The 20,544-nt window shown below is 36.5% G+C and overlaps 2 protein-coding genes across 8 annotated transcripts in view; one reads left to right on the forward strand and one right to left on the reverse strand.

Moving 5' to 3' along the window:
* Nucleotides 1–20,544, reverse strand: part of GIGYF2 (GRB10 interacting GYF protein 2) — a 126,658-nt gene that overhangs the window by 58,918 nt on the left and 47,196 nt on the right. For all 6 annotated transcript variants that reach the window (XM_032636946.1, XM_032636941.1, XM_032636947.1 and 3 more), the window contains one exon: nt 20,267–20,307. In XM_032636946.1, coding sequence (XP_032492837.1) covers nt 20,267–20,307 — 41 coding nt within the window. The remainder of the gene's footprint in view (nt 1–20,266; nt 20,308–20,544) is intronic.
* On the forward strand, nt 8,418–16,952 carry KCNJ13 (potassium inwardly rectifying channel subfamily J member 13). 2 transcript variants are annotated; one of them, XM_032636948.1, is made up of 3 exons: nt 8,418–8,520; nt 13,465–13,940; nt 16,063–16,952. In XM_032636948.1, exons 2-3 carry the CDS (start codon nt 13,481–13,483, stop codon nt 16,683–16,685), a joined length of 1,083 nt encoding a protein of 360 aa, XP_032492839.1. In that variant the 5' UTR covers nt 8,418–8,520; nt 13,465–13,480; the 3' UTR covers nt 16,686–16,952. The 2 variants fall into 2 exon arrangements, with proteins under 2 accessions (XP_032492839.1, XP_032492840.1); XM_032636949.1 differs by lacking the exon at nt 8,418–8,520 and having other exon boundaries at nt 13,481–13,704; nt 16,063–16,123.

The raw sequence follows: 20,544 nt of genomic DNA on the forward strand, positions 1-20,544 counted from the left end.
AGCAGGTATACCTTGCAGCTGTTGCACTATCTAGTAGATTATTCCCCACCGGACATTTGCATCATAACTAACTTATTGAGAACTAGATAACAAGGAAGAAATATCTGTGTGCATATGCGTTTTGTTTTTCTGAACTACTACTTCTGAAAATAAACTTCAAAGAGTAAAATTACTAGGTCAAATGACAGACTTCATACGTTGGCATACTTTTCTCTCCTCCTCAAAAAAAGGGTAGGTAAGACCACCAGACCATTTTAGATTATCAAAACTAAGTGCTGCTATCCTTTTGAAGCTTTTCTACTTTAATGGTTGTAAAATGGTATACTAGTGTGGCTCGAATATGAATTTTTCACATCAAAGATTTTTCATATTGTTTGCTGACTTTATTTCCCTTTATGTGAATAATTTGTCTGCATTGTTTTCTAAACTAGCAGCTTCTATAACCTTCATAACTGTCAAGTCCTACGTATACTTTTCATATTGGTACCTAGGAATAAGAAAAATATAAAGGACAGGATAGGGTAAAAATAGGGAAACTAAAGGAAGAAAAAAATCTTGCCTTTCTGCTTACTGCAATCTCATAATTCTCAACCTGTTGGAAAATCTGTACCTCATAAAGTTTAAATGACTATTTATGCCATTCTTTGTTCCAAAAAGGATTTGTGACAGAAATTTTGAAGATATAGAGGAGCACAATACTAAAGAAAGAATGAAGATCGTGGAGTCATAGACCTGATTTTAAATTGTCTCCAATTCTGATCTGTACACCTTGACTAAAGAAGATCCCATTCCTAATATGAAAGAGGGTATGTGTGTGTGTGTGTATTACTGAGGTAGCCATCTGAATTTACACAAACACTAGCCAATTCCAGTTCAAAAATTCTATAACAAAGGAGTTCAGATCTTGTTACCAAGTGCTTGTTTCTACAAAATAATTCCTAAAAACTGCAATATATTTATCAAATGTTGCATAACGAATAACTGAAACAGAAAGATCTGGGTGACAACTCCTCCAGTAAACCAAGGAAAACCAGAATAATATAATTCTGACATGCCAAACATATCCCACATGTAAGTGCAAGGTAAAGAAAGTTTTGCATTCAGGCATCATTGTCATTTTCATAAGAGAAGGATGAAAAGGATTCAAGAACTTTTAAATGTACCATACTCATCTCCTCCTACCTTTAAGAAAACTTAGTATTGGACTTCCCTGGTGGTGCAGTGGTAAGAATCCGCCTGTCAATGCAGGGGACACGGGTTCGAGCCCTGGTCTGGGAAGATCCCACATGCCACAGAGCAACTAAGCCCGTGCACCACAACTACTGAGCCTGCGCTCTAGAGCTCATGAGCCACAACTACTGAAGCCCGCGCCTGGAGCCCGTGCTCCGCAACAAGAGAAGCCACCGCAATGAGAAGTCCGCGCACAGCAACAGAGTAGCACCGGCTTGCCACAAGAGAAAGCTTGCGCGCAGCAACGAAGACCCAATGCAGCCAAAAATAAATGAATGAAAACTTATTATTGAAGTATAACATTCATATCAAGAAGTACACAAATCATAAATGTACAATTCAGAGTTTTCACAAAGCAATATATATCCACCTAACTACTAAGATTTAAAAAAAAAAATTTATCAGGACCTCTCAAGTCTTCATGTCCTCCCAATCGGCCCTTACCAAGGTAAACGCTATCCTGCCTTCTATCTCCAAAGATTAGTTTTGCCTATTTTTGACCTTTTTTATATAAATGAAGTGTCAGTTTACGTCTAGCTTTTTTTTATTGAAGTATAGTTGTTTAATTAACAATGTTGTGTTAATTTCTGCTGTACATCAAAGTGATTCAGTTATACATACATACATGCCCTTTTTTAAATATTCTTTTCCATTATGGTTTATCACAGAGTATTGAATATAGTTCTCTGTGTCGTACAGTAGGACCTATTGTTTACCCATTCTATATATAAAAGCTTACATCTGCTAATCCCAACCTCCCACTCCACCCCTCCCCCAACCCCCTCTCCCTTGGTAACCACAAGTCTGTTCTCTATGTCCATGATTCTGTTTCATAGGAAGGTTCATTTGTGTCGTATTTTAGATTCCACATATAAGTGATGATATATGGTATTTGTCTCTTTCTGACTTACTTCACTTAGTTCAATAATCTCTAGTTGCATCCGTGTTGCTGCAAATGGCATTATTTCATTCCTTTTTATGGCTGAGTAGTATTCCATTGTATATATGTACCATATCTTTTTTATCCATTCATCTGTTGTTTCCATGTCTTGCTATTGTGAACGGTGCTGCTATGAACACAGGGGTGCATGTATCTTTTTGAACTAGAGTTTTGTCTGGGTATATGCCCAGGAGTAGAATCGCTAGATCATATGATAAATCTATTTTTAGTCTGAGGAACCTCCCTATTGTTTTCCATAGTGGCTGTACCAACTTACATTCCCACCAACAGTGTAGGAGGGTTTCCTTTTCTCATACGTCCTCTCCAGCATTTGTTATTTGTAGAGATTTTTTTGTTTTTGTTTTTTTCTGGCGGCACCTCATGGTTAGCGGGATCTTAGTTCCCCAACCAGGGACTGAACCCAGGCCCTCAGCAGTGAACGCTGGGAATCCTAACCACTGGACCACCAGGGAATTCCCTGTTATTTGTACAGTAATTTTTTTAATAAATTTTATTTATTTTTATTTATTTTTGGCCATGTTGGGTCTTCGTTTCTGTGTGAGGGCTTTCTCTAGCTGTGGAGAGTGGGGGCCACTCTTCATCGTGCTGCGTGGGCCTCTCACTGTCGCGGCCTCTCTTGTTGCGGAGCACAGGCTCCAGATGCGCAGGCTCAGTAGTTGTGGCTCATGGGCCCAGTTGCCCCGCGGCATGTGGGATCTTCCCAGACCAGGTCTCGAACTCGTGTTCCCTTCATTGGCAGGCAGATTCTCAATCACTGTGCCACCAAGGAAGCCCCTGTACAGTTTTTATTGATAGCCATTCTGACTGGTGTGAGGTGGTACCTCGTTGTAGTTTTGACTTGCATTTCTCTAATAATTAAGAGACATCAAGCATCTTTTCATGTACTATTGACCACTCATATTTCTTCTTTGGAGAAATGTCTATTTAGGTCTTCTGCCCATTTTTCAATTGAGTTGTTTGTTTTTTTGTTATTGAGTTGTATGAGCTGTTTGTGTATTTTGGAAATTAAGCCCTCGTCAGTCCCTTTGTTTGCAAATATTTTCTCCCATTCTGTAGTATGTGTGGCTTCTTCCATTGAACATTACGGGAAATTCATCCACGTTGTTACAGAGAACAGAAGCTTGTTCTTTTGCACTGTGGTATGGGATCTCATTGTATGAACAGACCACAATGTATTACTCTACTACTGATTTAGGTTGTTTCTAGTTTTTTGCTATTATAAACTGCGTTGCTATAAACATTCCTGGATGTGAAATTTGGTGAGCGTATGTTTCCAATTCTGTTGATACTTACCTAGGAGTGAAACTGCTGGGCCATAAGGTATATTCAACTTCAGTAAGTACTACCAAGTGTTTTCCCAGAGAAACAGTACTACTTTACCATTTTTTGTTTGTTTGTTTACTCATACCTCTAGCACACATTAAGATGAGTGCTTTCTCCATGAACAAATACAGTTAAAGACATATGACTGAAAATAAAGAAGCGACTTAGACATAGCACCTACCCTCCAGGTCCACAGTCCAGGGACACACATGTAAACAAATGACTTGATACATTACAGTTGACAAAATGCATTGATATATCTCATCCGATCCTCATAATAACCACAAAGGTTGAGTCAACCTTACCATCTTTTTTTTTTTTTTTTTTAAACATCCAAAGATTTTATTAGGGGAAATGCCTGCATGAAAGAAAGGAGGGAAGAAGCCAGGGAAGGCTGGGAGAGCCATCAGACCAAGATGCAAGGCACGGTTAGATACTTTATAAAGATTTATTGAAGAAATTAGGAGCTTCTTTAAGAACTTTGAAGTCAGGGGTCAGAATGATAAAATTACATTCACATAACTTCTTACAAATAATAACATGAAAGAATTTTAGGGCAGAAAAAATCTTAGATATAAACTAATCCTGGGTAGTGACTGTGAGAACCAAGGACTTCACAGGGTCCTGGGCTTCACTCTGTGCTGGGACCAGCCACTGGACTGGACTGGAGCAGGGAGCTCATTTACCTTCAACCTTACCATCTTTATTGTTCCTGTGAGGAAAGGGATACCTGTAGGGGGATCTCCCACGGTCACACAGCTGAGTAGTGACCAAATCAAAAATAGAACATAGATGTTCAAAGTCCTAATCCAGGGTTTATTCACAAATTAAACCCATCAGAAGCAGCCAGAAATTCTACAAAAATAAAGTAGAAAAGGGAAGTTCTGGGATCTAATTCTAAGGGGCTCTTAAAAGGCAACAGACATATCATGCATAGAAAAGCTTGGGGATAGAGACTGCCAAGATGTCTAAATGGAACTAAATTTGTTAACCTTCCAGCAGATAAACGATAACAAAATGTGTACCCCTGAAAAAAATGTTAAGATCAACTTAATATATAACAATATAAAAACTTTACTCAAAATTATTTTGAGGGGTAAAAAAATGACTTCAAGTACAATCTAATAGAATATACATTTCCAATTACTACTAATATAACTTACAATATAAATTATACTGTATGCAAGAATCGCTCTAAAACATTAAAATAAATCCTTTATAACCTAAATGATTACAGTAGATTTGTATGTATATAAATTTGGGTGGGGATTGAGGGTGCCAAAAAACTTTATAATGAGTTAACTCATTACAGGGTTAAAAAAAATAAATATATTTGTGTATTATTGATACAACTTAAAATAAATGATAAAGTTGTTCATGGACAACTCAGAAGATAATATCTAAAGCTCCTTTAATGTCTAAAAATTACATGACTCCAAAGTGACCAGGGCTAAAATGAACGAGGGACACCCACACCCACATGGCCTTTCTCAGCACTTAAAATCAAAGTCTTCCTCTTTCTATAACATTAGCAATATGACAAAGTTGAGTAGCCAAATATTTTAGTTGACTTTTTAAAAAATCTTAACAGATTAATATGTAAACAAGATGATTTAAAGGTAAACATAATTAAATAATTTACAAATTAATGCCTGAACTAAATATTTCTAACCTATAGTCAACAAATGAGCTTGGAGCTATGAAACCTTAAACTGAAAGCACCTATCACACTGGCATGCTTTTATCTTTTTTCAGGGAAAAGGGTCTAAGGTTTTTGCCAGGGTCTTAAAGGTGTCTCTGACCTCTAAAAGGTAAAGAAATATAAATTTAAAATATATTTTTTTCTATTCAATATGGCAAACATGGCAGTCTTATGAGCAAACTATACTACCTGTATAACACATTTTATATTCTTACATCAACAATTCCTCAAGATGTACAAAAGGTGCTAAAATACAACTGCACTATGTATATAAATACTTTCCCCAACGGCAATAAATACTTGGTTGTTTCTGCCTGAATGTATTGTCTAAATAGGACTCTTCTAAAAATAAAATAAAATTAAAATGCAGTATTGGTTTTAGTCTGGTGTAATTGAGTGGACTTCCTAAGGAGAAAGAGCAGTAAAAGGGCACCTGTGTGCATGTTTGACTTACAGCCAGAAATGGTGTTTATGGAAAACTTCAGATGGAGCAAAAAGGCACTCAGCCAACAAAATCTACAGCTGTGAAACTTGGAACTTAGAAGCGCCCAAACTCCAAAAGCAAAAGTGGAATTATGGGACAGACTTTGAAGCTTGTTTATGTGCAAATTTTTCTAGCAAGTAACCTTGTATTTCTCTATTCAGATATATATTCTCTGATTAACACTAAAAATATTTTCTAATACCAGAGAAAACAGTGAAAGGGAATCCCATCCAGGTATTGATATTTACTTTTCCCCCCAATTGTAAACAAAACTCAGGGTAACTAGGATGGAGTAGTTTAAATTCTATATCCAGAGATTTGCAACTTTTCTCCCATCCTAACCCCTGAGGAGGTAACAAATCGGCTCCACTGGTTAATATGGTCCCGAAAACACAGCAGCTCCTGGCTGGGAGAGACTGGAGGGGCTGCTGTATATCAGACTCTGAAAAAGCATCTCATGTGGTCTAAATGTGCCCCATATTCCTATAACCTTTATGCTCAGTCGTCTGCTGGTATATACCCAGACACTGCCTGAAATCTCGGGGGAAGGTGATCAGTAGTGGGCTTCAATGCAGAACTGGAAAGAGACTAGGCATCTTCTAAAGAAAGCTAAGTACACTGTGTAAGAAAGAGCATTGGAGACCAGGGCTAAAGGTTAAAAACTGTGAGATTATGTATATACATAGGCAAGACACTGCACGCCAACTAAAGGTTTTGTTGTTTTCAGGTACAGTGTGGTACAATTATGGATTATATACTGGAGTGCTTTAGCCAGAAAGAAAAGCAAACAATTTAGGGATACAGAATTGAATTTAATAAAGAATAATGTACCTGATTCTTGGCATCTTGCTTAATCATTATAATTTGGAATAAAAAATAAATCAATCAATGAACAGATATCTAGCAGCATGTATGTTCATTTATAGAAGAATGTTTTAGAGCCATCTCCAACTGAAATCATTAATTCTGTTTAGACGGGAGGGCCCATGTATTTTAGGGTGAAGTTGGTTTATCATCTGTGCCAATATCAGCTTCATCTCAGCTAACCGGGTAACTTCAAACAGAAATGAATTTATGTGCTCCGGCTATTATAATGGGAGTGCTATGCTCCTAAGGAGACACTCTAGAACTGGTCTACGACATCCATTCAGTTAGCAATTAGGAATCACTGTTTAGAGACCACAGCAGACTTTCAAAGTGTGAAATCCAGAAACCAGAATACTTCTTCACTTGAGACATTTCTTTCTTGACAATCATCTTGTAAATGATTTCTGTCTGAATATATTATGGAAAGAGGCTTCCAATGTTGGTAAAATCCTTTACTATCTTGCTTACTATAATCTCTATTCAAGACACATGGCAGGTACACCTTCAGTACTGCTTTCTGAAAGGCAGTGTTACACTATATTTACTGTCTTCCCTCTTCCGCCCCCAGTCAGTAAACTAGCAATTGATATAAAGTACAATTCCTACCAGAACATGCAGGGAAGGTGCATCACATCACAAGTCTCTCCTTTATGCTTTTACCTTCTCTAGTTCTGAAGGTCAAAGTTTGCAGTGCTGTGTCTGAACTTGTATTGAAATGTTTGGCATTAATAAAAACAAAGAAGGAATTAATATATTTTTTGATTGTGGGGGGAGGAGAAGGAATCTACAAAGGCGGATTTCACTTTCTAAGCAGCATTATATTGGTCTAGATTAATAATTTTCCCAGCAGGCCTTCCATGATTTTACTATGAACAATCGCAGCCTTTGTATCTCAGATCCCCTTACATGTGACATTTGATCAAAGTTTTAAAATCAGCAGCTAATGCAGGTGGAGAAAAGTCCTGCTCAGTAAGGCATTATACAAAGCTATCCCACAGCTCATTTTGAGGTTGCTACAAGCTGGATCACAGACGTTTTCCAGCTAAACATTATTTAGATGTTTAAGTTTCTGTACCCTGAACACTGTATTTATTGCATGTCATCATACTTCTCCTCAGGGAAATATCCCCTAAACATCACTAAAGCATGACTTAAGAAAATTCTTCAGTTCTTTCACACAGGTGTGTTTTTTAGAGATAGGTGTAAGGAACCAAACAATTAAATGTATTCTTATTCAAGGTTTCTGTACATAGCCTTAAAAAAATAAAATTAAAAAGTCTGCCTCCTTGCCCCCCAAAAAAAGATTTCAGGTAACTAAATTACCTCTATTACTAGTTCTAGAATTAGTGGTAGTCATTCTGATGAGATGGGATATGAAAAGAAAACTAGTAAAATCAATTCATTAATTTCTACCTAAAAGTCCTTATCGAAGGAAATATTCCCAAAAGAAATGGAGGAAAAAAAGATTAGTAAAGGAAATATCTCACACTTAAACATGCTATATAAGGAAAGACGGCTGAAAGGAAATCTTGCAGGGAATTTTATCCCTTTGAACTTGTAAATAAACTCTTAAGTAAGATTATGCAAACTTACTAAAAGACCGGTCCTGATTAGAGAGAAAAAATGCACCCCTTCTCCAAGTCAGTTCTGGAGGCTTTCTCCAGAGTTGTTAAGGTCTGTGATGGGTAAAGAAAGACCTCCTAACAAACCAGCATTCTTTTCCACAGGATCAGAACTAACTGGCCCCCCGCAGACTAAGTGACCAATCACATCAGCTTCAGCTGAAACCAGCCCCCACGACATTATAAACAGAGCAATGTGAACCGTAAACCCAGTCCAAGAAGAGAACCTACAAGCTGGACTTGTAGATTAACATTACCTCACCAAAAAGACAGTCTCTGAAAGCTTCCTCCAGACCTACCCGTGTATAAAGCTGGCCCAGCAAAAGAACTGGTGAGTACATGAGAAAATATTCAAACTTATTTCTTTCCTTAAGGGGAACAGAGAAAAAAACTGACTGACAAATAGGGATGGAGCTCGATATTGCCAATAGAGTTTTAAAACAAAGACATTACATACAGGATCATACATTAAGGTTCTTTATTCTTTTTCCTTAAATTTTAGAAATAGAATAATAGTCCTCTTGAAAGCATTATTGGAAATTTTCTTCTTAATTGTTTTACTAAATGTATACTAATTCTCCATTAAAACATAGAAATGGGAAGAGAAAGACCCCTGGGAAAAATTTCAGTGGCTTTTTTAAAAAATGTATCTTTTTCTTTTGGAAGGGATTAAAGAAACCCAAAATGAGCAAACAAAAACAAATGACCCCCCCCCCCCCAAAAAATCATTTTGTTTTTACTTTTTTAAGCCATAGGAAAAATGATGAGTGTCCTAATTTCTTTTTAAGCATGAAATTATTGCTGAAATTAGGTGCTTCTACAAATAAGAAATTCAAATATAAAAGAAGCTCTGAGCTTATATAATAGAATTAGAACTCACACTATTTGCCCTAATTATGGAGGGCAGGAGAGATGATTATGACTCTCTCCACAGTCTTAAACTGTTTACACCAGAAGTGAACAAATACACAGTAATACTGCAATCATTTAACATTTGTAGTTATTATGACTTACACCTTAACTGTTTAATATGAACTATACTACTACATTACAACATGACAATAGAAGACATAATTTTGAGTGCTACAACCTAATGAGTAAAATGAAACCATTATTTTGATGACCAATGAAGCACCCAAACTATCATTTTTATAAAGTACTATTTTTTCCATCAAATGGTTTATAAATGGGCAAAATATTTTATAGCCCACACGGAGGACACAAGCAAAACCCATCCCAATTCTACTTTCTACTGGGATCAACTTACAAGGAATCATATAAATACAGACTAGGAAAAACACATTCAAAAAGCACTTATGTACCGTAGAGATATGAAATAACCTGGAAATATAATAGTATAAACATAATGTCTGTCCATCAGACACATTTTAAATTTGATGGAAAAAAATCTACATACATTGGGCAACAATAATTTAATGTTTTAAATGCCATACAAGCATATATAAAATTATATAGAAAAAAAATCACACAGGAAACCTCTATCAGTGGAGGGAAATGGTAGTAAGTTTACAAACGTGTAGGATTTTAAAGGATCATGTTATTTAATTCCCTCTTTTCTTTCTTTCTCTTTTTAATATAAGGAAGCCTGGCCAAGGGGATTGGGTAGCTCGCCCAAACTGGCACAGCTATGTAACCAACAGAGCCAGAACCCAGTCAGCTAGATTTCCCACCCTGTCTTCGTTATGCTAAACCACACTGACTACATGAGTGCAAAGAATGGAGTTATTCAGGGTAATCTGTTAAGTGGGGACTGAAATCTTACCTCTCTCAAATATTCCACTTTCCAGCACCATCTAAACAAGATTTAGGAAAGTTTTATATATAAAAAGGATAATGCTTCACTGTTTTGATATTAGCCTTCTGACTGCCCTGTTCACAGGTTTTTTTTATGTATTTACTTAGTTGCAAGAGAAAAAAAAAAAACTGTAAAAGCCTAGAGCAAGAGTGCTACAAAAGCTATAGTAGGTAAGAAGTTACAATCCTGAAAAGGCCTAAATGAAAATAACTAATTTTGTTAGCTATAGTATGTATACAAAGGCTGTCTCCTCAGGTAATGAATTTTAGAACTAATGAAGCAAGCTGAAAATCAAGAAGAATCATGGACCTTTCCGCCCACAAATTACTATGATACAATTAGCAATCAGTGGTTCCATAAGTGGAACAGCACTAGTGTACAGCTTCATCATGGGCATTTTCACATAGGCAGGAAGCAAGAAACAATACAGGTCAAAGCCATGGACAATGCAAAACCACACAGTGGTTCACAAACTTACTGGAGGCAGCCAACTACCCTTTATTGCTATACCCTTCTTCTAGTGTCAAAATGTCTTTTCTTTTATAAAATTATGATGAAAGTATTATACTTTTAAAATTATTTTCTCACCTGGCAAAATACAAATTTGGCAATGCTTTATAAGAACCCTCCTCTCCACATTTTGTTTTAACTCTGCTGGTCTATAGGATCTAAGACTAGACTATGTACAATAATTCTGATTGTACTAATCTTCAAATCTTGCAAGATGTCTTCCTTAACTGAAAATATCCTTCTTGCCTACAAATCTAGGTCTTAGCCTAAGCATTTCTGAAGAACAAATATTCTGTAGGGGCTCTTGGACAAAACTAGTCAAATGTAACATGTTATTCACAAAAGCTAACTAGGGTCAAAATGTCTATTTTTGAGGCAATATAGCACTGACTCTGGACTACGGACTAAGCAGGAACTGACCACCACTTACTACCTTTGTGATCTTAGGAAACTCACTGCGGCTCAGTTTCATTATCTATAAAATGGGCATTAATAATGGTACTTATTACTAGGAAAGTTAAGAAACATTATTAATACCAGTAAGGCAACTAATAGCCCAAGAGGTTACTCTGTGCCAGGCACTGCTATTGGCTTCACATGAGTCAATACATGTGAAGTGCTTGGTATGATTCCTGGCACATAATAAATAATATATATTAGCCAATATTATTAATCATTACTGACATAAAAATCATGCATAAAATTAACAGTGATTTAAAATGGATATTTGAGACACTTCTGGGGACAGGAGAGTTCTAAGGTGCTAAAAATCAGTCTGTCAAAGACTATTCTGTGAATGCAGTACCAATCACCTTGGGAAAGACTTTTATCTCACCAAACTCTAAATAGATAGCTTCTTGTAGTTAAAAAAAAAAAAAAAATTAACCAACTGTTAAGTTAGTCAGACTTGCAAAATAATCCATACGCCTTGTGAAAACTTCTTTTATCTGCCTGATCCTCAGTGATCTCATCTGAAAAATGGGATAAGAATGTCTTATCTTAAAAAAAAAAAAGAATGTCTATCTTGCTGAGATACCAAAGAATTAGAGACAATGCAGTAATGAAAGCACCTAGTACAATGCCTATGAATATTTTGTTATTATTATAATTTCCAAAAGGGCAGAGATCAGGTCTTCTAAAACATCAAAAAATCTAGCAAAATGAATCACTAAATAGCTGTGCCAAGAAAAAAAAAAACTAAATAAAATGATAATGACAACTTGTTAGGATAATAAATTATAAAACATTAATGCCCTAAGATTTTTAAAAAATTTATAACATGAAACAGAAATGACCATCTATTCTAAATAAAGTTAACAATCAACCCAGTGTTCCATCAGCAACTCATATGTGAAGAAAATATACGAGAATGTCTCTAATATCACCAATAAATGTTAAATCAGCCTTAGGACAAGAGGGAAAGCATATACCCAGCTGGCCAATGCCCAATTCCAACAACACAGGAAGCCAGTCTCCAAAGCCCCAAAGTCCCTAGACATAGGAGGGTCCATCCAGCAAACTCAAGCAAAGCATCATTGTCATTCAAAAGGTAGGAAGGTGATATGCAACACTTCCAAGGGCATCTACTTCTGAAGGAGGAAGCATCGAAAAGAGTCATGTATAAACATCTAGTACTGGATTGTGGCAAAGAAGAAAGGCAGATTCAAGGGAAGCAAAGTTGCATTTCCCATTCTGTTTCTGCTTGCCTCTGCGTAAGTCTTTGACACCTTTGTCATATTCAAGGATGGTCACATGGAAAGTGCACATTAGATTTCGACTCACCACACAGAGAAAAGAAGAAACACAGATGAAAACCGTTTACAGCTAAAAACTAACTTTACTAATGTTTCTAAAATTGACCTTTAATGTCTTAATGATTATTTTAGTTCATTAAACTCGAAGCTTTTTCTTCTGGTTCATTTACTTCTCTTTTTTCTTTTTTAAGGCATTGCCCTTTTTTTTTTTAATTATTTATTTACTTATTTGGCTACATCAGGTCTTAGTTGTGGCATGCAGGATCTTTAGTTGCGACACGTGGAATCTTTAGTTGCAGCAAGTGAACTCTTTCAGTTGTGGCATGTGGGGTCTGGCCCCCTGCATTGGCAGCCACTGGAATCTTAGCCACTGGACCACCAGGGAAGTACCTGGTTCATTTACTTTCAAAATTAATATTACCTTGGAATCTTTACCTGGAATTTCTTAATTTTGCCAAGAAAATAATTTTCTGTCTACCCCACAATCTAATCAGCATCTAGAATATTCAGAAGGGCGGCAATCCATGAGCCATAGAAGGAAAGACTCCATGAAAATGACCACAAAGTAACAAAAACAAATAAAACCTAATCATAGAACTTTCAACAGGCTAATTATAAAGCATACAATGCAACTATGGATCTCTAAAAGCTTACTCTTATCCTAGCAATAAGTGTGGCTTCAAAACATTTTCAGACAGGTCAACACTACACTTCTAAATGACTTCTATTTATTTAAACAGAGGAACACATATTTAATGTTCCTTTTCATTATGAATTATTCATAGTTATAAATTATTAATTAATTATGGAAAGTTGTTACACATAATGTTTAGTCAAATCAATACATACCTGAAGCCTCGACTTGTGCAAGAAAGATACAGGAGTATCAAAAAGAGACATGAATCGTAATCCCAACCCTTGGGGATTCGTTAATATGCCAAACAACATTTTAACAGTCATTAAAGGATATCCTAATAATAGATATCCTAAGGCAATCCATGATTAGCTATCAAATGAATGACTTAGTCAGTAAATGCTCCCTTATGTAAAGAGAAAAGAGAAAGAGCTATCAGACTGAGAAAGCCTGCCCAGCAGTCAGGGAAGCATTCCAAAAAAATTACAAAACAAAGTCTCAGAATTTATTAATATTACCTGAAAAACAGTTAAGGGTTTACTAATTTACTCTTGATTTCAGAGAATTACAGCCTGAGATGGATGGCAGTAATTGCAAAGTTATTGCTCCTCTCCTAACTCAGAGATACCGGAGGATGGTCACCAAGGATGGCCACAGCACACTTCAAATGGATGGCGCTCAAAGAGGTCTTGCATATCTTCGAGATGCTTGGGGAATCCTAATGGACATGCGCTGGCGCTGGATGATGTTGGTTTTTTCTGCTTCTTTTGTTATCCACTGGCTTGTCTTTGCAGTGCTCTGGTATGTTCTAGCTGAGATGAATGGTGATCTGGAACTAGATCATGATGCCCCACCTGAAAACCACACTATCTGTGTCAAGTACATCACCAGTTTCACAGCTGCATTCTCCTTCTCCCTGGAGACACAACTCACAATTGGTTACGGTACCATGTTCCCCAGTGGTGACTGTCCTAGTGCAATCGCCCTACTTGCCATACAAATGCTCCTAGGCCTCATGCTAGAGGCCTTCATCACAGGTAATTGTTTTTTGTATTTTGTTTGTTTTATTTTTGGCTGCAGTGGGTCTTCGTTGCTGCGCGCGGGCTTTCTCTCGTTGCAGCGAGTGGGGGCTACTCTTCATTGCAGTGCACGGGCTTCTCATTGAGGTGGCTTCTCTTGTCGCGGAGCACAGGGTCTAGGCACACGGGCGTCAGCAGTTGCAGCACGTAGGCCCTAGAGCGCACAGCCTTCAGCAGTTGCGGCGCGCAGGCTTCAGTAATTGTGGCACACAGGCTCTAGAGTGCAGACTCAGTAGTTGTGGCATACGGGCTTAGTTGTTCCGCGGCATGTGGGATCTTCCCGGTACAGGGATCAAACCCATGTCCCCTGCATTGGCAGGCTGATTCTTAACCACTGCGCCACCAGGGAAGTCCCCACAGGTAATTGTTTTTGTTCTTAAAAAAAAAAAATGTATGAATGTTTTGGAATGGGTATAGTCAGTTATAAGCAACGGTATTACAGAATAATTTATTTGCATTATTGGCAGGTAATGCCTGAGACTGAAAGGAAGAGCCTAGGGTCAAACAATAGGAGAAATTTTAAGAAACCTCTCTCTATACTTAAACTTTACATATTGAAATTTCTTAAGAAAAAAGGGATCATTATGCTACCAGCCAAAAAGATATTAACAAAAAACTAAAAGGAGTTTTTCAGAGAAGCTAAATATTTTGTTAAATAAGTGAATAAATATGTTCAATGCATATTTTGACAGTCATTTTACCTAACAGAGGAATTTGATTTTTTTTTTTTTTAACCTTTACTGGGCTAGAATTTTCTCCTCTGAGTTCATCTTTTCAACATTTACTCAATATTACAGAACACCACAGTCAGCACTGCAGATTAGAGAACAAGTATACATATCCTGAGCATGTACTGGAAATAGGCCACAATGATTATGAAATTTTGCGTATAAACCTGGCAACGCATGACACTCTTTGCTCTAATAAAGTAGGGCTAGTGATATATACAATTAAAAAATAAAAAACAAAACAAAGAGAAAACCTTGTTTTAACACACTATGGGCGATATTAACAGTGGTCTGGAATAAAGTCCCAGTGTGCAACCAACTGGCTTTTACAACCTGTAGCAAATCACTTAATCTTTACAAGAAGAGTTCTTACACTGGGCCATTCGATAAAATTTAGAGGATATGTGAACTTAGACAGGAAAAACTTGCATCTTTTTTTTCTTTTACACTAACCTCCAACTGAAATTTGGTATTTCCTTTGATTATAAATGTAGGCAACAAAAAACAAAAGCATTGGCAATATCCGTAACTTTGTTACAAACAGAAATCCCAGATATTTTCATATCATACTATAGTACTTCAAAATTATAGTACTAAACCTCCACTGTATTTTTTAATTTAATGCATTAAAAAAGCACATATAGTACACATTGTAATTTTTTAAATGTTCAACTGGATTTCAGTGTATTTGGTTTCCTGTTTATATACTTTATTTTAATGCATTTAAAGCGTAATTCTAATAAGAGGTTCATAGACCTCACCAGCCTGCCAACATCTGTGGCACAGAAGTAGTTAAGAAACCATGATCTACCTGCTGGGGGGCACATGGAGGATGCACTTAAAGGGTACACTGAAAACCACCTTAGAGACAGAGCATTCTTAGAAGAAAAAAGGTTTGTATAAATTTCAAAGTCAAAAATTCTTCAATGTCATTTGTTCTACAGGTCCCCTCCCTACCCCAAATCATTCTACTATGAATCTAATCTCTATTTAAACTTGAAGTAATCTGGTTGCAAGTAAATTGCATTTATTTTCTGTTATTTTTAAAGCAGGGGCAGGAATACAGGAAATGACCACTCCTCCACTTCATAACAAACTAAAGTTTTACATTCTATGTAACAAAATGAATTGTGCTTACCCATTTTGAAAGCGCAGTTTTAAAATAAAGAACGTATGTACCGTTTTTGCAAAATCCTTCAGGCTAATGAGAAATTAACAAGTTCAATTCCTGACTCATTTCGAAGGCATGGCACCAAGAAATGTATAAAAATTTGCTAGATCCTTCTCATTCAGAAAAGGTACTGACATTTAATCTGTTCATTCTAAAAAAAATTCAATGGTTTCTAATTTAGGTGCCTTTGTGGCGAAGATCGCCCGGCCAAAAAATCGAGCTTTCTCAATTCGCTTTACTGACTTAGCAGTAGTAGCTCACATAGATGGTAAACCTAATCTTATTTTCCAAGTGGCCAACACTCGACCTAGCCCTCTAACCAGTGTTCGGGTCTCAGCTGTACTCTATCAGGAAAGAGAAAACGGCGAACTCTACCAGACCAGTGTGGACTTCCACCTTGATGGCATCAGTTCTGAGGAATGTCCATTCTTTATCTTTCCACTAACCTACTATCACTCCATTATACCATCGAGTCCCCTGGCTACTCTGCTCCAGCATGAAAATCCTCCCCACTTTGAATTAGTTGTGTTCCTTTCAGCAATGCAGGAAGGCACTGGAGAAATATGCCAAAGAAGGACATCCTACCTACCCTCTGAGATCATGTTACATCACTGTTTTGCATCTCTGCTGACCCGAGGTTCCAAAGGTGAATATCAAATCAAGATGGAGAATTTTGATAAGACTATTCCTGAACTTCCAACACCTCTGGTCTCCAAGAGCCCAAACAGGACTGACCTGGACATCCACATCAATGGACAAAGCATTGACAATTTTCAGATCTCTGAAACAGGACTGACAGAGTAAGAAATATCCATAGCGCCCTATTTTTTAATGTATTAAATATACTCAGCCAGTTATGCACCTATTTTTCCTTCATCATATCTCATGTTTTCTTTTTTCCAATGCTGATTACATCTTTCTGATTACATCATGGTGATCAAGCCTCCGCCCACAAAAAAAAATGGCTAGCAATACACATTGTGGAAATATAACATTATACAAAGTTTGTATCTGTGGTTATCTGCTGAAATCAATGCATCTGAATGTAACAGATATTTACAATAACAGAAATGCTGTTGGTGAGTTTGTATGGATGTGGTATGATACTAGTAACGAAGGTAAAACGGACAGTGAAGTTTAACACAGCTGAACGCTAAGAAAATCAGCCATAAATTTCTCATTTTCATCTGCAAGTTGAAGCAGCAGCCTAGTTTCAAACCTAGCTCCCTGGGTAGAATGATGATTTCACAATATTTAGTGAACACTCTTTTAAAACTGTTATTTCTTCAAGGCAACAAAGATCAGTCCTTTGGTTCTTTATAAAACAAAACTAGGGTAAATATTACCCCCTTAATTTTTAACAGCTAAGAACAAAAACTCACAAGAAAACAGTGAAGAATAGATTTATACATAACTCTAAAAGCATTTGAGCATGACACCCAAACACATGCACATATTCATACATTTGTGGCAGAAAGTGATCAGAGCAAGTTAAGATAAGCTCTAGGCTGAAGGAAACTGCAGGGTGGTATTTGAGCAAGGAGACGCAAAATTATACCTACTTTAAAGCTACCATGCATACTCATCAAATAGTGATTTAAAAATTATAACCAACCATTCATCTGAATAACTTCCGACCTAAGTAAAAACATTCCCTTTCTACTTAGGGTCCATTCAATGGTATAAAAACCTCGTAGATGCAAATATATTTACGGTTTTGTAGGTATAAAGGTTTAGATATAATTCAACTAGGGGAAAAAATCTCCAACAGAAAAAGCAAAAAATAATTAGGCAATGAAGTATTTTCAAACCCAAATTCCTGTTTCAAACTTAAGATAGTTTTTTCTATAAACACAAAATGAGTGTTTATTCACCAGCAGGAGGTTGGACAAGATGAACTCTATTATTTCTTTCCAAATCTAATACTCCATGAAAATTATGCTTTCTCTGCTTTTTTAATTTTGCATATACTAGGATGAACACTTTCCCTTACCTCCAGTTTAACTTAAGACTATCCTTTGTAAACTTGTCATTTCAATAAAAAAATCGAACTGTCCTCAAACAGGAACCAAAAAAGTCACCCTATCAGATTTCAAATAGATTTGTTGCTGTTATTCTTTTCTGAAATTTCCCTTATCCAGGTTTATGTGAAAAAAGTGAAAGATTAACCCTCCCTACTGGTGATGACCCACACAGGAATCATCTCTTAAAATAAATACTAGCTAGTAAAGGGAAGCAGTTGTGAAAAGCAGGGAACAGCAGCAAGTCACATTTTTCTACTCCTAGACCGAAAGGAAGAGAAAACAAAGAACTCTGGAGTGGTCTAAGACTAATTACAGCAAAGTGTATCAAGGACACAGAAACTTAATCACTGCGAACTTTTGCTGTTTGAAAACCTTAGGCATTCTTAAGTACTAGCTAGACCAACAGGTTTTCCTCCAACCCAAGATTGTTGTAACACATATAATCAGCAAGAATTCTTATTTCTATAATAAAGTTAACAAGATTCACCTAACCTGATGAAAATAAGTACTGGAGATTTACATGGTATATTTTTTCCTAAGAGCTCTACATCACTTACATAGATCAATTCCAACAGTTTTGAGAGGCTGCCTAAAGTGACAAAATTAGGAAGTGAGCAAGACCTGTCTAGGATCTGAGTCTCAATATAGATGCAGTATATTCTCCATTCAAGTCATAGAAGTCTCTTACTGTACTATTTATACATAAACTCTGCATCTGAAAATTAGATATAACTTTCCCTACACACACACCCCCAAAAAGAACTCCGTTGGTATACTAATGCTATTTAATAAACAGACAACTAAGAAATGCAATCAAATACTTTTGTCTAGGAGGCTGAAAGCTTCTGAAAGAACTGTTCATGATTCTTTTACTTCAAAGAATCACATCTTCTATGTTAAGGATTAAGTTTTCTGCAAAGGCCCCATTATCCTTTCAGGTGAATGGAGTACAGACTGAAAGAGGGGGAAATTTACTGGAAAGTGGGAAGAGCAGCTCTAACTCCTGACTTTACAGCTCGCTTACCTGGGCCACCTGAGAAATCAGTGACGATATCTCGGACACATGATCAGGGAGACCACGTTGGACCTAAGTTAAAAAATGCTTGTGGAAACCAATCCAGATAGCATGACAGTCCCAACAAACTGAAGACAAGGAGATGCTAAAAATCATAAGGCCTACTTTTATATATGTACAAGCCCATATTACCAACTGCCAGCAGCAGCCTAATAACCCAAAATTGCTATGTCTGCTTCAAAGCATTTCACACCAAAATGCACTGAGTTGAACCTTTCGGTATCACCTGGATTTTTTTTAATGATCCTTTAATTCCATCCTCACAGAACCATACTGTAAGATGATCACCAGAACTGATCTCCCCCTATGCAGCAATCAATTTCTATTGAATAGGAATTATAATTTGAATATTACAGGCCTTTTTCCACCTCCACATTCTCCCGCGGGTATTCACAAGGGTCATGCACAATTCTAACCCAGATGCCTCTAATTCCACCCATTTCTCTACACATAAGAAGCAAATATATGATAAGAACCATCTCTAACTTTAAAAAGAACAAATCATTCTGGAACCTTCAGTACTCAAATTATCTTAATTTGATGTCATAGGACATCTCACAATTGATCAATATGTCAGTGTGTCCCAACAAACTAGTTAAGTACTGCTGTTCTTGGAGAGAGTAAGATACAGTATGAGCAATTTTTTTTAATCTACAGTATTTTCAACAAAAGTGGATTACTTATAAAAAGAGAAGCTCAGAATCATTAACACAGTTTATTTAATAACCTGAAGTGAGCATCTTATTTAAAAAAGCATTCAATAAAAGCCACTACAAAATATTTTTATAGATCTATGTGGACACTGCCCTGAAAAAAAGAAAGATTATACATCAAAAAGACCAGATGAATAAATGACATTCACAGTAAGAACATTCACAGTTTTAGCCTTTGCTCTCTAATACAAAAGTGATCATTCTAGTATTTTCTCTATTTCTTCTCACCTGTGACATACTACCTGCACTGGAAAAGGAGTTAACAGCCTGCTTCCTAACTTGAAATTTCAATTCGTAAGACAGCCTTAATAAAAAATATATGTCTTGCAGAGAACACACAGACCTAAAGAGTTAAATCAAGTAAATCCTAATGGTTATATTTATCATCCCTGGTTCCATGCAATAAAGCCCTCAAATAACCATGGAACTCCAAATGCAAGCAATGCTACAACCCCATCTACTGGAGAGATGCAAGTAATTTTTAATAAATGTACCCTTATGTGTGAGCCTTGTTAAGAACCAGTATCATGGAAATCTAGATAAAAATACTTAGAAACAGTAAGAAAGGCTTACCTACATCTTTTCGCCCTGGTTTTTCAAAACGTCTATCACCCCTAGAAAAGGTAAAAATAAGTTTCAAACAAATCTTGAGAGTAATACATAGATTTCCCATCTATGACACCCACTTTCCTATCTTTCTTAATAGCATTTCTTTCTTTTTCAAATTATAAAACAAATACACTGTTATTGCCTAACCTTTGGAAAATACAGAAAAGCACAAAGATGAAAACAAAAATATCCACCATCTCACCTACCAAAATTTGCTAGCTTCTACAGACCCAGAAATGTTA

The sequence above is a fragment of the Phocoena sinus genome, chromosome 7 (assembly GCF_008692025.1).
Source record: "Phocoena sinus isolate mPhoSin1 chromosome 7, mPhoSin1.pri, whole genome shotgun sequence".
NCBI lineage: Eukaryota > Metazoa > Chordata > Mammalia > Artiodactyla > Phocoenidae > Phocoena > Phocoena sinus.